Source organism: Etheostoma cragini, chromosome 7 (genome assembly GCF_013103735.1).
Source record: "Etheostoma cragini isolate CJK2018 chromosome 7, CSU_Ecrag_1.0, whole genome shotgun sequence".
Taxonomy (NCBI): Eukaryota; Metazoa; Chordata; class Actinopteri; order Perciformes; family Percidae; genus Etheostoma; species Etheostoma cragini.
Window position 1 is genome coordinate 22,206,847 of NC_048413.1, and position 14,297 is coordinate 22,221,143.

General features: G+C 40.9%; 1 protein-coding gene across 8 annotated transcripts in view; it reads left to right on the top strand.

Moving 5' to 3' along the window:
- Positions 1-5,049: 5,049 nt before the first annotated feature.
- Positions 5,050-14,297, top strand: part of agrn (agrin) — a 247,669-nt gene continuing 238,421 nt past the window's right edge. For all 8 annotated transcript variants that reach the window (XM_034877728.1, XM_034877730.1, XM_034877733.1 and 5 more), the window contains exons 1-2: positions 5,050-5,530; positions 7,144-7,405. In XM_034877728.1, the coding sequence (XP_034733619.1) occupies positions 5,330-5,530; positions 7,144-7,405 (463 nt within the window). In that variant the 5' untranslated portion in view covers positions 5,050-5,329. The remainder of the gene's footprint in view (positions 5,531-7,143; positions 7,406-14,297) is intronic.

A 14,297-nucleotide genomic window follows, 5' to 3' on the forward strand; every position in this document is an offset into this window, starting at 1 on the left:
AGGAACACAAAATTGAAAAAGCAATTTTCTTATGCAAATGCAGTGAGCTGCTATAGGCATTTCGTACATGGCGGTTTATAATGGACCTGATGAAATTCCTACAGTTTCTCAGACACATAAGCACATGTTAATTTCTGTCCTCATGGCAAGAATAATAAAGACAGAAGTAAAAAACATCTGACAACCAACACAGACTATTCATATTGTATTCTCCCTGCTCTGTTTCATAAAACCGAGGAAGGCTTCAAGCAAATCCTGAACAGCATATTTACGTTTTCCTTGGCATGCATAGACCTTCCTGCTCCTCTTGGTATAGAACTTTAACACGCAAACTCTGTGTTTGATGCCTGACAATGAACCAGTTTCTGACCATTCATGTAAATCTTTATATCATGGTGTTGAGTACTGGTTGTGAAGCCAGGTCAGGTAACTAGTGTTGACCCATTTAAACCAGCTGCAAACTTTTTATCCCGGTTGTTGCTTTAATATGAAAAGGGTAATCGATTGAAGGAAACCAGGTCCAGTGTTGAGTTCAGATTATTTTATCAGCTCACTGGAGGGGTCCTGGAGCCTCCAATTGTCCTTTAGGGTTAATGTGAACACACTGTATTTAATTGAATTATTCTTGACACATAATCGGCCAGGTCACGGCCAGGTCTCCCTCAAAAAATAGATTTCAATCTCAAGGGACTTCCTGGTTAAATAAAGGTTAAATAAATAAAAATAAAACATAAACCTTTGACACAATGAGATGCATACACAAACAGGGCAGTGTTAGTTACGCGTTTGACAATCTAAATGCATGTGGTTTAGCAATAATTTTTATTATTTAATTTGTTTGTTTACAAAATTAGATATAATACACATGCAAATGAGTGTCTGCATGGAGTATGAAAGATGTTAGGCTATGTTCAGATCAATATTCAGATATTTAAAAGCTCAACCTATTAAAACAATTAAGTAAAAAGACAAGGTGAAGTGAAAATGAATGAAAGTTCCAAAAACCATAGACATGTCACCAAGGCTCCTTAACATTTTGACCTTTGCCTTTGGCACAAAGTGGTTTGGAAACAACCCTGTCATGGATGCATGCATGCAAACATATATACAAACAACAAACATAGCCAAATCGACTAGCATTTCAAAATGCAGATGAGTTTTGTCGCACAGGGACATCAGAGACAGGGCAGGCTGTACTGTAGGAAACAGGACACCATGTCTGTTGTCAGAGGCAGATAGATGCCAGGCAGGCAAGGCTCGCTCCTCTGTTCTCATGCTTATACCTGATAAAGGAGCTTGTCCTCTGGAAAAGGGCCACAGCAGCCCCAGTTGATAAAGCTGGAATGTCTCAGTGCATCAGTGTACAGTAGTGTATCTGGGTGTTGCATGTTGAGAAAGGCTTAGTAGGAGTGTGTCTGCACATTATCTATAAGAGCTAGGTAAAACACACGATTGTAAATCAACAGACACTATCAGGAAAAAGGATATTGAAACAGTGGATACAATTGAAGGCCGACACGTGGAATATCTTCAGCAGGAGTGGTGCATTATTTATGTAGCACACACTGTATCACGTACATAACTTGAACACAAGCCCAAAGATTGGATACAATTTCAATACTGCACTGCACAGTGATTCTCTGACTGGCCGTGATGCAGTGATACCCACTGATGCAACCATGCAGCTGCTTCTTGGTGAAGTACAGCCCGGGCGTTGCATACAATTTGGCTGCTAATGTTGCATCTCGGGTTACACCTCTTTCTTTCCAATGACACGTGTGAAAACACAGTCAACTCTTTCCAGCTGCGATGGGTTCCTCTATGTAACCCATCAACATAAGTAGAACCTATCAGAATAGATTATAATAAAAGACTTCATCTGGATCCATCATTGTCATAACTGTGAAAAGTACCGCAGATTGACTGCTGTGGGGTTTTTGAGGCCAAGATCAGTATGACATCGCCTCTTGCCAAATAGTGGTTTTAGACCAACTAGCTTTGCAGAAACTGTAAAAATATGTTGTTACAAATCATCAAGTGGTTCTTTACCAACTAAGATTGTTGAATCAAAGTGTAGGCAGATGCAATTACAGGAGATAAAGAGAAAATGGGGAGCAAAGACATGAACCTACATTTTCTTAGAGGGGATTATCTTTCTGACATAGAGATGTACTAGAAAAGAGAATGTGTTATTTATCTTGGACTTCTCTTGTCACATATGTCTTTTAACAAAGAGCCTTTGAAATGTCTTCTTTCGTTCAAATACTTGTTATATTAAAGCTTTTTAACTCTCTGGAACTTTTCTGTTATATTTGTGGGATATCAGAAGATGACCGGACTTGGGGGGACGTGAACGTTCCTGTGCTCTGGTGAGTTTCACATTATAGATGTTACAACAATCCTGTTTTTGATCCACAGAGAAAGACAAATGATAATCTACAGTGGTGCTTGATGACGTTTTACAGAAAATGATAGTCCAAAAAGGCTAAAAATGCCACCTGCCTCAGACATATTTTTGCAATCTGCAATGCAGAGTCATGAGCGGAATGCAATAATGCAGTCTGCATATGTATTTCTAAAATCTACTGTATATTATATTTATATATTGTGTTTATAATATTGTATATGCTTTGAATGGTTCATGAACATATTTACAAAACGAATAAAACATGTTTTATAAGTTTTATAATATGCATATATTTTGCATAATTTGAAGTAAGGAGCAAAGAGCAGGACACAAACATAGACATAGAATGAGAGTAGAACGGACATTTCCATATACAGCAACATAGTAGGAGGGTAGATGGATCAAATTCATCAAATGAGTCACCAAACTAATCTGGCATAGCCTACTGCAGAAGCTTCAAAACAGCCAGTGTGTTAACAGCCAGTTAGCTAAGAAGTGTTAAGGTTTGGGTTATAAAGATGGGGTTGGGTTACTGAGTCACGCTAAATAGATCATTGCCCTGTTAGGCCTCATATTTATTCAACACAACAATGAGTTGTAGCCGCCAAAAAAACAAATCACCACGGAAAGCAGTTCAATGTCCGTTCTACTCTCATTCTATTTCTATGACAAATTAATGTAGCAAACTTCCACTTCACGTTCAGCTTCTTTGTCATTCAACCGCAGCATTAACCGTTTTTTTTCTTCTTTTTTCGCCGCTGTGTGGCAGTGGAAGCAAGCTATAAACTCATCAGTTAGCTAACGTTGTACAATTGTCATGGCAAACAATTGTCTTACACATCCAGCAGTCAACAACATTGCGTGTTTCTGGTCGCCTGTTAAATGTAAGTTTCACATTCAAATCCCTTTTTTGCTCTGTTTCACCAACTCTTGAGGGAAATGTTGATTAGCTGCTAGCTGCTAACGGCTTCAGAAGCTAACGTTAGCAACTAGCTTGTCTGTCTGGTGTTTCGTGCTGGGCAGGTGGTGTATGATGGATTTAAAGGAGCTTTTTCAGTTAAAACAGCTGCCTGCAGCAATGGGAAAGAGGGCTGATGGGAGAGACTGGGGCAAATGTCTGGGACAGAAAATCCAAACAATGAGCTACAAGATGCTAAACCTAAAGTATATCAAACCTGCGAGTTTGTAACTACAAGCCTAACAGTTAGCTACGTTTCGTGGTACACAGTCTTTTGATCCAATGTATGAAATGTGAACAAGTAATTAGCTCATAGCTAATTAGTAAAAAGCTTTTTACACACAAAAAGCCAGTTAGACACAAAAAACTAAAAGGGGTCAATAATAATAAACAAAAATATGCTACATCATATTACTGTTTTCTTAAACCACAGACAATGAAAGAGCTGGGTTTGTCAAAAAAAAAAAATGACAGCAATACCAAAATACAGCTACATTAAAAATGATTTATAATATCATGCAGTGGAAATATTGTGGTGTCTGGATGTACTCTTGTTGAAACCAGTCATTACTGCTATAACATTTAGCTCATTTAGATCTGGAAACCAATGAAAATGTTATTTAAAACCACAAAGTTAGTCAAAGCCATTTACTTTCAGTGTTGTCCAGCCAAATTATTGTCACAGATTATGTATTTGTTGATTTGAGCGACTTGTGTTTTCAATAATATTGATTTTCAGTATACCTGCCCGTAGAAATAGTGTGTGATGACTGTGTTCTCTTGTAATAATTCAAGTAACACATTTAATTCTCACCTCATGTGAATGAAAACTGCACTGACAAACATAGCTTTTCATTCAAAAGACAGTTTTCTATTTGGGTTAACTCAGCTGTCAAAGCTGAGGCCTACTTCAACAAATTTCTGCAAATAGCCTATCCTCTCTAGCAACTGTGCATAACCAAGCCTGTCATTTCCCCAGGAATAGAAGGGTAGTTAAAATTACAGCTTTTGAAGAGTGGAAATTTACGCACTGTCTGTTTTTAAATAGGAGCTCTAACAAAATAGCCATATGGAAACATTTACTGATTTAAACATGGGAAGATTTACAATATAAGGGTAATCTTTAATAATATGTCACATATCGTGAGTTTAGCATCCGCCTATTTGGCTGTGGAGTGAAGTCTACATGGATTTTCAGGCACTATCCAATCCAATCACAATCATAGTCATAATTCCCTGTGGGGTTTGTCGCAACAGCTTTGCCATATACTCAATAGATCCATTTGTAAATGTAAAACTATTGATGAGTGCACCCTGCACACTGATGATGACCCTCTAATGGATATCACATTTACAATAAACACTGCAGTGAATCTGTATTAGAGGCAATCATATGCAATTCCCACCTGCTTCTGCTTTGCTCATCTGCAAGATCTGTGGGTAGCAATTTACAGCTGATGAGGTCCGGAGGTAAAGACACTGTCTGTCCGACTGGGGGCGACGTTGGACAGCCACTTTCTGAAAGCATCGTAGCGTGCAGCCCTCCCCTCGACCTCCACCCACCTCACCCTCACTTCACTTGTGTGGATCAGCAATTCAGATCGCATGCAAATCCAGGAGCGTCACTGTGCATGTGTGTGTGTGTGTTTGTGAGAGAGAGAGAGATTGGGGGGGTGGAGGAGGAGAGAGACGTGCAGTTGCATTCCTGGAGAGAGAACCCTGCCCCTTCCTCCTCCTTCCTCTCTTCCCTCCTGGTCTCTCAGCCGGCGGCGGCAGAGAGGGATTTTCAACCCGGGCTGCAGATGCAGGGAACAGGGCTGCAGAGTGAAAGTGACACTGGTAGTCCGTAGGGAAGTTGTAAAAAGGAGCACGTTTTAAAGGCATTCGAAAGACTTTGGAGTTTGTACTTGGGCGACCCGAGCGGTTCAATTAAATTTGAAGAAAGTTTACTTTTTTGGGTGGTCATGGGTTGCCAGCAGACACTCGTGTCCGGCCGGACAGCGCTGCTTCTGGCGGGCTTGCTCGTGGCTCTGTGGCACCGCAGCGCCGCAAGTTGCCCTGAGAGAGACTTGGAGGACAGGGAAGAAGAGGCCAACATAGTTTTGACCGGCACCGTGGACGAAATAATTAACATGGACCCGGTGCATAATACCTATTCTTGCAAGGTAAGGAATTGTATGTAGTTTCTGTAACGATCAAGTGCAGTATCCGCAAGAGTGCATCGCTTCAAGCGAAAGACACCTGCTCCATGCACGAAAACTACTAATAGGGTTAAAGTGGACTATTAGAAGTCACATTATCCCTTAAAAAGGCCCTAACGTTACATTTACTGTCGTGTAGCTGATGGAAGCCATTACCACCGAGTTTCTAGTCACACTCTCAAAGGCATCAACAGCTTGCCTGAAAAACATTTTATAAACTCATTCATCCAGAAGACTTTGGCAGAGGTTACATGGACTCTGACAGTCAATCCACTTTTCCTTCCGAAGTTGATAGATGTTTTTTATTTTTATTTTTATTTCCACTTACCAATTATATAGCTACAAGGGAGGCATAACCAACCTTGTAATCATCCCTAACATGCTGCAGTAAGAGAGTGGCCCCTGGCTGTAGCTCTCACTTGATTTCTAGTCATAAATGTTGAAAACATGCAACTTAATTTGCCAGTGGCTGCAAAGAGTGATATTCTGAATCATGGTTGCTGACAAGTGCCATTCCTAACTAGAGATTTGTGACTTGTGACTATTACAGTGATGCCCCATTGCGATTAAAAAAAGTGCAAAAACATGTAATAAGATAACTGAAATACCACAGAAACACTTAAAGCACCCAGTACAGTAGTTTGTAACTGTAGGTGACAATAACAAATTTTCCAATCTCAGAAGAGCGCACTGACTGACTGAAGTGCTGCAATGTGTGCCCAAAGCAATACAGATGTATAGATATTAGTCACCCATGTGAAACCTGTGTGTGATAGACCTGAAACTGTAAATTTTCCCATTCTCTCATTGCCACAGGAACATTATGTCTCTGACTAATGGACCACATAATAGCGCATGATGGAAAAAAAAAAAACCACTCTTCTACAAATAAGCACATTTTCTGTCAGGATGCGGACTTCCTCTGTCCTCAATCTGTAGCCATTTATCATGAAACCAACTTTTGCATCATCATGGATCCGTGGTAGACCACTCTATAATCTGTCAAAATAAACAACTGGTGTTTGGTCAGCTCTCTCGCTGCTCTTTGCCTCAGCAGCAACATGCTCCCGGTGAATCAGCGGAGTAGATTAGAGGCACACAGCTCTCCCTCTGGAAACGGAAACCAGCAGAACGCCTTGAAATAAGACAAGGTGGCTAACATGTAGCGGAAGGGGCGAGCTTTCTCATGACTTTGCATAAAGAAGACTTTGCTGCACTTCCTGTGATGCACTATGACCTGTGAGTGCATGCAGTGTTTTAGAAACCTTTTCAAGTGGCTGAACATAAGCTGTATCTGAAACTTTTGTATGAGATTTATTCCAGTGGTAATAATCTCTTAGGGATTGTTAGACCAAATGAGGAATGTTTTGGTTGCACAGGTGTAAATTACATTTATTTGAACATCCAGGTCGGAGAAACAATTTTCATCATTGCACGCATTGATTCAGATGGTCCAAAGGTTGACAGGGGACACACGTCTTTAACAGCACCCTTGTGAATGTGTAAAATAAAAAAGTGATGTTTTTGGTTTTGACAACATGCTTAAGAGTGTGCTGTGTTTCTGTCATTGTCTGAAGGTCAGGGTGTGGCGCTACTTAAAAGGAAAGACCAACGTCAACCGCGAAATTCTCCTGGACGGTGGCAACAAGTTGATGATAGCCGGCTTTGGCAACCCCGGGATCTGCGACAACCAGGTAGCCACGGGCGACACGCGCATATTCTTTCTCAACCCTGCCCCGGAGGCCATGGGTCCAGAACACAAGAACGAACTTATGCTCAACTCAAGTCTGATGAGGATTACCCTGCGCAACCTGGAGGACGTGGAGCACTGTGTGGAAGGTAAGCAGACAGTTTTTTTATGACTAGAATAAGACCTATATCTTTTATGGGATGGAAGAAACAGCACATTTTATTGGAGGTCTAAAAAAGTAATTCTAAAATACATAAACATGTATAGGAGTTAATTTTTAAGCCCATCAAGACTTATCATTGCTATTTGATAAATCAAATTGCTGGGACTTCTATTTTGTCTTACCTGTGGGAAATTTAGTGTAGGATTCATGCTAGTTTCTTACAGTAATTGTAAATCACTTAAAGCAGCAAGGATTTATACACCGGTGGCTGCTGAAATTTCACGGACTCAGGCTCCACAGTTTCAACAATTCCCCAGAACTTAAACAAGTACACCTGATTCATTTTCAAGACTTTTGTTGCCATGGTGAACTTTTTCCAGAGATGATTCCCAACCTTTGCACCTTGTAAGGTGTGCCTATTTATTAAGTCAGGTGTAAAACTGAAACACTTGCATACACATGCTGCATGACGTGGGAGCTTTACGGGACAATGCCGGTTCCAACCGCTTTAACTTCCAGAGAGACAAAGACTGCAACAGCACAAGCAGGCGATGAATGGATGGAACGAACTTGCCCACACACGCTTTAAAAAATAGTTTTTAAGGATCTTTTAAATTTGGGATGAGTGATGTGTTGTTGTACCAGACCTTCAGCATTTAAAAGAGAGAATTAAATACTTTTTTTCCTTTTTGTTTTGGGAAGTAATTTGTCAGAACCATACAGCCATGACTAATACATCTCAGCATCTACCATGACTGTGAGACTGTAGCAGCCTCTGCCCCCATTGCCAGTAAGCAGTAAGCTTGCTGCCGTTTAACTTTTACTGGTGCTTGACAACGTTGAATCAAACACTTAGACCGGCCGGCAGCACCGGGGCGAAATGAATCAGAGCATGAATCACCTCACTGAAGGCTTTCTGGGGCAATCAGTGTTTCAGAGTTGTAGGGTCTATATCCTGGGTACTTTCAGCTAAACATTTCTGGGTGGCAGGATGTTCCAATGGATGGAGCTTGTTTGCAGTGTTAAGTTGCATTTGGCACACACATAAAACTTCTTCTGTTTGTCTGTCCAGGCACGAAACACTGCACTGCTAACCTTTTTAATTCACCCCCCCTTTCTTCCTTTTGGACTCCTGTTGTGGAAAAGGGAGTTTCTTGGCTCTGACAAACTTTCTAGAATGTGCCCTTTTTGTTTCGGGGCTTTGTGCTTGAAGAGGGTTTACTTCACATAACCTGATTTTCTCATATCACCTTACAGATGAAGGAATAGCGGTAAGGAAATACTTTAAGTTAAGTCTTCAGGCAAAAGTTAGACAGAAATCATGTTTTAAAACCTTTGAGAGAACTGTCTTATGCATTGACTGTCCAATAAGTAGGGCTGGGTATTGATACAAATACTGAGCTTTCCATACCGGTTCCTGAATGATACTGAATTTAATATAATTCCAATTTTTATACAATAATAAAATAAAAAATTACCAAAAATAAATTACAACATTACACATTATGGCACAAATCTTTTTATTTATATTTCAACTTCTATTTTGTGAGCCCCGTCTCTTTGCGCAACATAGTTTTTCCTGCATGTCTCTACAACGTGTAAAAACAGCCAATCACCAGCATTATGAGATCTTGGTAGTGGTGGGAGCATGCTGCATGCTTATTGGCTCACTGACTCTGATGAGATTTGCTCCTTAGGTATTGAAATTTGGTATTGAATGACGAGGCGTTTTTTTATACTAAGGAGGCAATTCGGGTCGGTGCCTAAAAATAATTGAATGTGGTACCCTGCCCTACCAATAAGTAATATCCTGAGACAATTGTCAGGTTCAACCCCATAATGAAATCTGTATTTGTTTTAAGGGGAGTGATATTGTTGTTGATTATTAACTTGCATGCCTCCATCCGGTAGAGAATGAGCTTTGAGGCCTGTTCCAGCGCAGAGTTTTAGTTAACAGAGTCAAGTTAGATCCCATCCGTTCTGTGCAACCACTACCTTTGGAGACTGTGGGATGTCAGTGCAGCGGGACAAGACTCTACCTGCCGCAGTACTCATTGTACCCTCCTCCGCTTTCTCCTCATTCTTGACATTTTCGATAGCTAGGATAGACTCAGGAATGCCTGGCAGAGAGCTAGGGGGGGAGGTGCATTGTCTGAGAAGGACACGAAGGAAAATAAGATGAGTGATTTAAAATGAGGGAAAAACAAAGGAAATTTTTTTTTTGTACATGTTAGGAGGCGGAACGTGAGGGATGTTGTGTTTGCTGTGGCATATTTGTCAGAGTTTGGATCAGTGCCACGTGAAGATAGATGCCTTCAGGGATTATGTTTCACACTTTTTCTACTCCTGTGCTCTTCGCACTGGGTGGTGGCACTTTGGGGCCACTCAGTCCATGTGTGCGATCACTTGGCTACAGACTTTCATCTGCCACAGAGCGGCCCTCCCCACAGGAGTGTTTACAAGATCTCAGTAAACACTCTGCAGTGCAGACCTGCTCTTAGAATGCTGTACACCATATTTACCGTGCAAAAGAATGCCTCTTTTTATTTCCTGATGCCATATCTTTAGTTACTGATGCATAAACACAGGGTTGGAATAAGAATGTGGAATAGCAAAAAATTGTAACTCGGTGTACCATCTGCATTGCTGGATTTGTAACTAGTCCGGGCATATAAGCAGAAGGCCTTTGGCACAGAATCTCCTTCTGTTTGGTCCTTCAGCTGCCATTCAGGGAAATGTCAGTTGTGCTGTGCACAGAGTTGACAGATAATGTTTCCGAATCAAACACAGACATTCGCTGCATCTTTGGAAACAAAAATGAAGTCATGGTTTTGGAAAGGTGGGTGAAGGGGGAAATGCAAGGCCCAATGCCTTATCCTCTGAAATTTGTAAAAAGGGAAGAAGTTGAATAGTGTTGTTTGTTATGATTTCCATTTTCCAAATGCTGTGTTTATAGCAACAAAGAGAGAAGGCGGAGGTGTTGGGAAGGGGGGGGGGGTTGGAAGAGAGGAAGCCCTCTTGATGGAGAAGTGTTGAACATACAGGGAGATCTTATCCGTCTTGGCCTGTTTATCAGCTGCTTTTGTTTCAGCCCTTGATGACTTGATGCCAGAGTCTTTTCCTCAAGGCGCAGACGAAGAACAGCAACAAAGGGCTGTTTCTTTCTTCTGTCTTCATATCTTCCTCTCCTTCCTTTTTTTTTAATCTCTCTTTGTAGAAGGGGAGAGATGAGCCAGCCAGAAGTCAGTGCATAGTCATGCAACAGCTGCATCAAAGATCTTTTCATTGTCCCTTTGTGCTGCATCTATTTAAATATGCAACACTGACTGCAGCTAGTGTGCCCTACTGGTTGGACAATCCAAAGTCCTTGTGGGATGTTAATGAGCAGCATTTCACTGCACAACATACCACTGACTCTTTATGGTCTGTGCGTACAGCAGTCCAGAGGTTCACTGGTAATGGGGTTAGCCAGGCTTGCTGAGAACATGATGGGGGTCCTGATCTGCCAGCAGGTGGTCTTGCTTAATGATTGGCGAGCAGACAGTCCTGTGGAATGCTCCTCGGGGTGGGTGGGATGTGGGATGACTGTTCTCCTTCATTGAATGAGCCTAGGCTTCAAGGAAAACTTTTAGCTTTTTTACCAACTATTTGTGCAAGGAGGAGGACCGGAATTGGCAGGAATTCCTAACATGCACAAGCTCCTACCTGGCTGCCTCCTCCCTTCTCACCTTCTTGATATGTGAGAAGATAATGATAGAATGACAGAGGCAAAATGGAGCGGAGTGAACGCCTCAGCCATGCTATCTACTTTTTCATAACCTAAATGCCAATCATCCACAGGGCAGTTGACTCATGTGTTTCAAGAACAATTAAAGACTTACTGCAAAATGCAGGGGTCATTTCACAGAAGTTAATCAGTGACTCAAAGCCCTGGAAGACACTCATGTCATGTTGAAAGTATGTTGATAGGCCAACCCAAGTTTACTTCAAGGTTTCTCTTTTTCAGAGGTGGCTCTCTAAACTGAGCTGAGATCTAAAAAAAAAGTAGCTTCTCTTATTAAACATATTACGGCCGCAACTAATGATTGTGTTCATTGTCGAATAATCTGTCAATTAATTTCTGGGTTAATCAGTTAGTTGTTCGGGCTACAAAATACAAAAAATGCTGGAAAATGTTAACATGGCCACAATGACATTATCAAATGTATTCTTTTGTCTCGAACTCAATGGTATTCAGCTAACTGTAATAGAGGAGTTAGGAAACTAGAAAATATTCACATTTAAGAAGCTGGAATCAGAAATGTTTTACTTTTTTTTCACTAAAAACTTACTTGAATCGATTGAATCTGTCATTGAAATAGTTGGAGATTAGTTTAATAGTTGAAAACTGTTGCGGCTCCAAATAGCTTCTTCTATCTGATGTAGCGTCTCTGCTTGTTTTCCCACAAGGTTTATTTCATAAGTGTAATAATTTCCACCGAGTTTAGCGGGGGCAGTCTTTATTTCAGGCAAGGTGGTCTGCCTCAGCTATTAAACCCTGTGGGAAATCTTGCAACAAGTTGGTTGCCCTATAATTTAAATATCAGGCTCCACTACCACCTGCCCATGTTTTAATCTTACCAAGACATTCTAGAGACAGAACGTCACTAGTGGTTGTAGTAGTAGTAGTAGTAAAACAGGACAACCTATTTTATATTTGACTTTTCTGAGGTATAAAAACATGGCTAATGAGTAATTCCAAAGGGCAGAGGAAGTTTACTTTATTGTGGCTCTGGAAAGTGTGTGAGAACTTTACGCAGACAGCTGACTGAACTTAAGCACTGCGGTCTTTATCCAGTCCATGTCTACACAAGCAGCCTTTTGTCTACAGCAAGGAGAAGTCAAAAAGACTGACTTCAAGGATTGGATTTTTCTCAGGGTCCTTGACGGGATTAGGCTATAGTCTAACAGTGAGAGTTCATTTGCTTGGTGTAGTTCTTTTCTACAAAGGTGTACCCTTGTTAAATTGGTCTACCCTTTGTGGCTTATGTCAAAGCATTTATGCAGTGAAGTGAACAGAATTGGACATATAGAAAGACTTGATGGAAGGCTCTGATGAAATAAGCAGCAAAGGCTTGAAGGGAGAAACAAGACCAATGGACCTGTTTGCCAGCTAGCCCAGAGTCTCCAGAGTTATGGCACATTTTAGATTTTAATTAAAAATGCGGGAGCGGAGAGCCTGCTTGGCATAGCGATAAAGGACTCTGAAATGAAAAAGCCATGAAAGATGGAAGAGAGCAAAGGAGGAACGGACCACTTAACCACAGTCTGTTCACCTTGGCTCATATCCCAGCTCGAACCAGGAGTGTATCACTCTCATGCAGATAAGAATCAAAGATGGTATTGATACTGTAGTATGCAAAGGTACCTACATGTAGTGACATGTCTGTCACTTCAGTGAGATGTTAACATTCCCACAGTATAGACATACTGTGTAACATCTAGCCTGTCCAATTATATTGTCCTTCTTGTGATAAGGCAAAGTCTAAAATTATTGTTGAAATGTATTTGTTTACATTTGGTCAATGCAATAAGACATTTTTTTTTATTCCCTTAATTTGATAAAATACCTGTATGATGTCCCTTGTGTAGCACAGAGCCCGGCTTTTCTCCTTAGCTCACTACCCTAAGGGCAAAAGATGTTGAAAAGACCTTTTTTGAAAGTGGAGAAACAGCCATCAGCCGAATTATTTCTGAAACAGACTTGCACAAGGTCTTCCAGCATGGCACATTTTTCCTGCTGTGGTTGGATCCGAATTCATGCTAAAATGCATCAAGATGAAGTCATTTAGTAAGTCATTTGATGGGAATTTTAACGGTCTTTGACAAGCAGTGTTATTCTGATGCTCACAAATCTGAAAAGACAATGTAAAGTTAGCTGGTGTCAATGTCCCAGTTAAGTTCTTCTTTAGTTAAGGAACAGGAAAGTGAACCTAGGAGGCTCTGGGCAGGGACTTAGATGTACAGTGACCCGGAAAACTTCACTCTTCTATTCCAGACATAAAGAGTTCAGAGCAGCAGTCTGCATGAGATGGGGTTCCCTCCGGGGAACTGGATTCGTGACAAAATTCTTGCTCCAAGACCACATTTCTAAAGCAGGGCTGCTGCCGTGGCAAGTGTGGCTACTTACTGTCAGCACGCCAAAAACATCAGGTTTAGAGAAAAGGGTTTTGGTGGGATACCAGGGGGATAGCAGAAGCCCTAATGCGATTTGTATTTAGGTCAGTTCAGCTGTCACTACAGTGTCGCTCAGATCAAGAGAAGAACAAGTGAAGAAAATGAAAAATGTTTTTTTGGTGCCCTGTAAATTCTTTTTTTGTTATTGGATACAAGGGACTTCTTTGACAAAAGTTTCCTCTGGAAGTAGTTTGACAAACTAAAAAATAGTGAAATAAATAAAATAATGTCCAATAAGTGTGCTAGGTTAACACTATTAAAACCTCTGCTTTACAAAGAATAATAAAAAAGAAGGTTAATTGAAGATTCCCAGCAAATGCTAAACTTCAGTCGGCTCTCTTTAGGTGGGTGTATGTCAGCATTTTCCAGCAGTATTCAAGATGCGATGTGATTTTCTTCTCACAATTAACTTGGTTTTGGCCATAACCATCAAAAAAACATTTGTGTGAGAGTCTCAGACAACAGAAATGTCTAAGTTGAGAGATGAGATTTTTGATGAGATGAGATGAGATCTTTGGAAAGTTTATGGAAATTACCCCACGGTACTTGGTTCAAAGGTTAATCACATTCTGTCACCATCTGGGTGTGAGCTGGAGATATGCTGGCATATTAGACCTATCATGCTCCCTGTTGTCTTGTGGGATGCACCTGTTACATGCCAC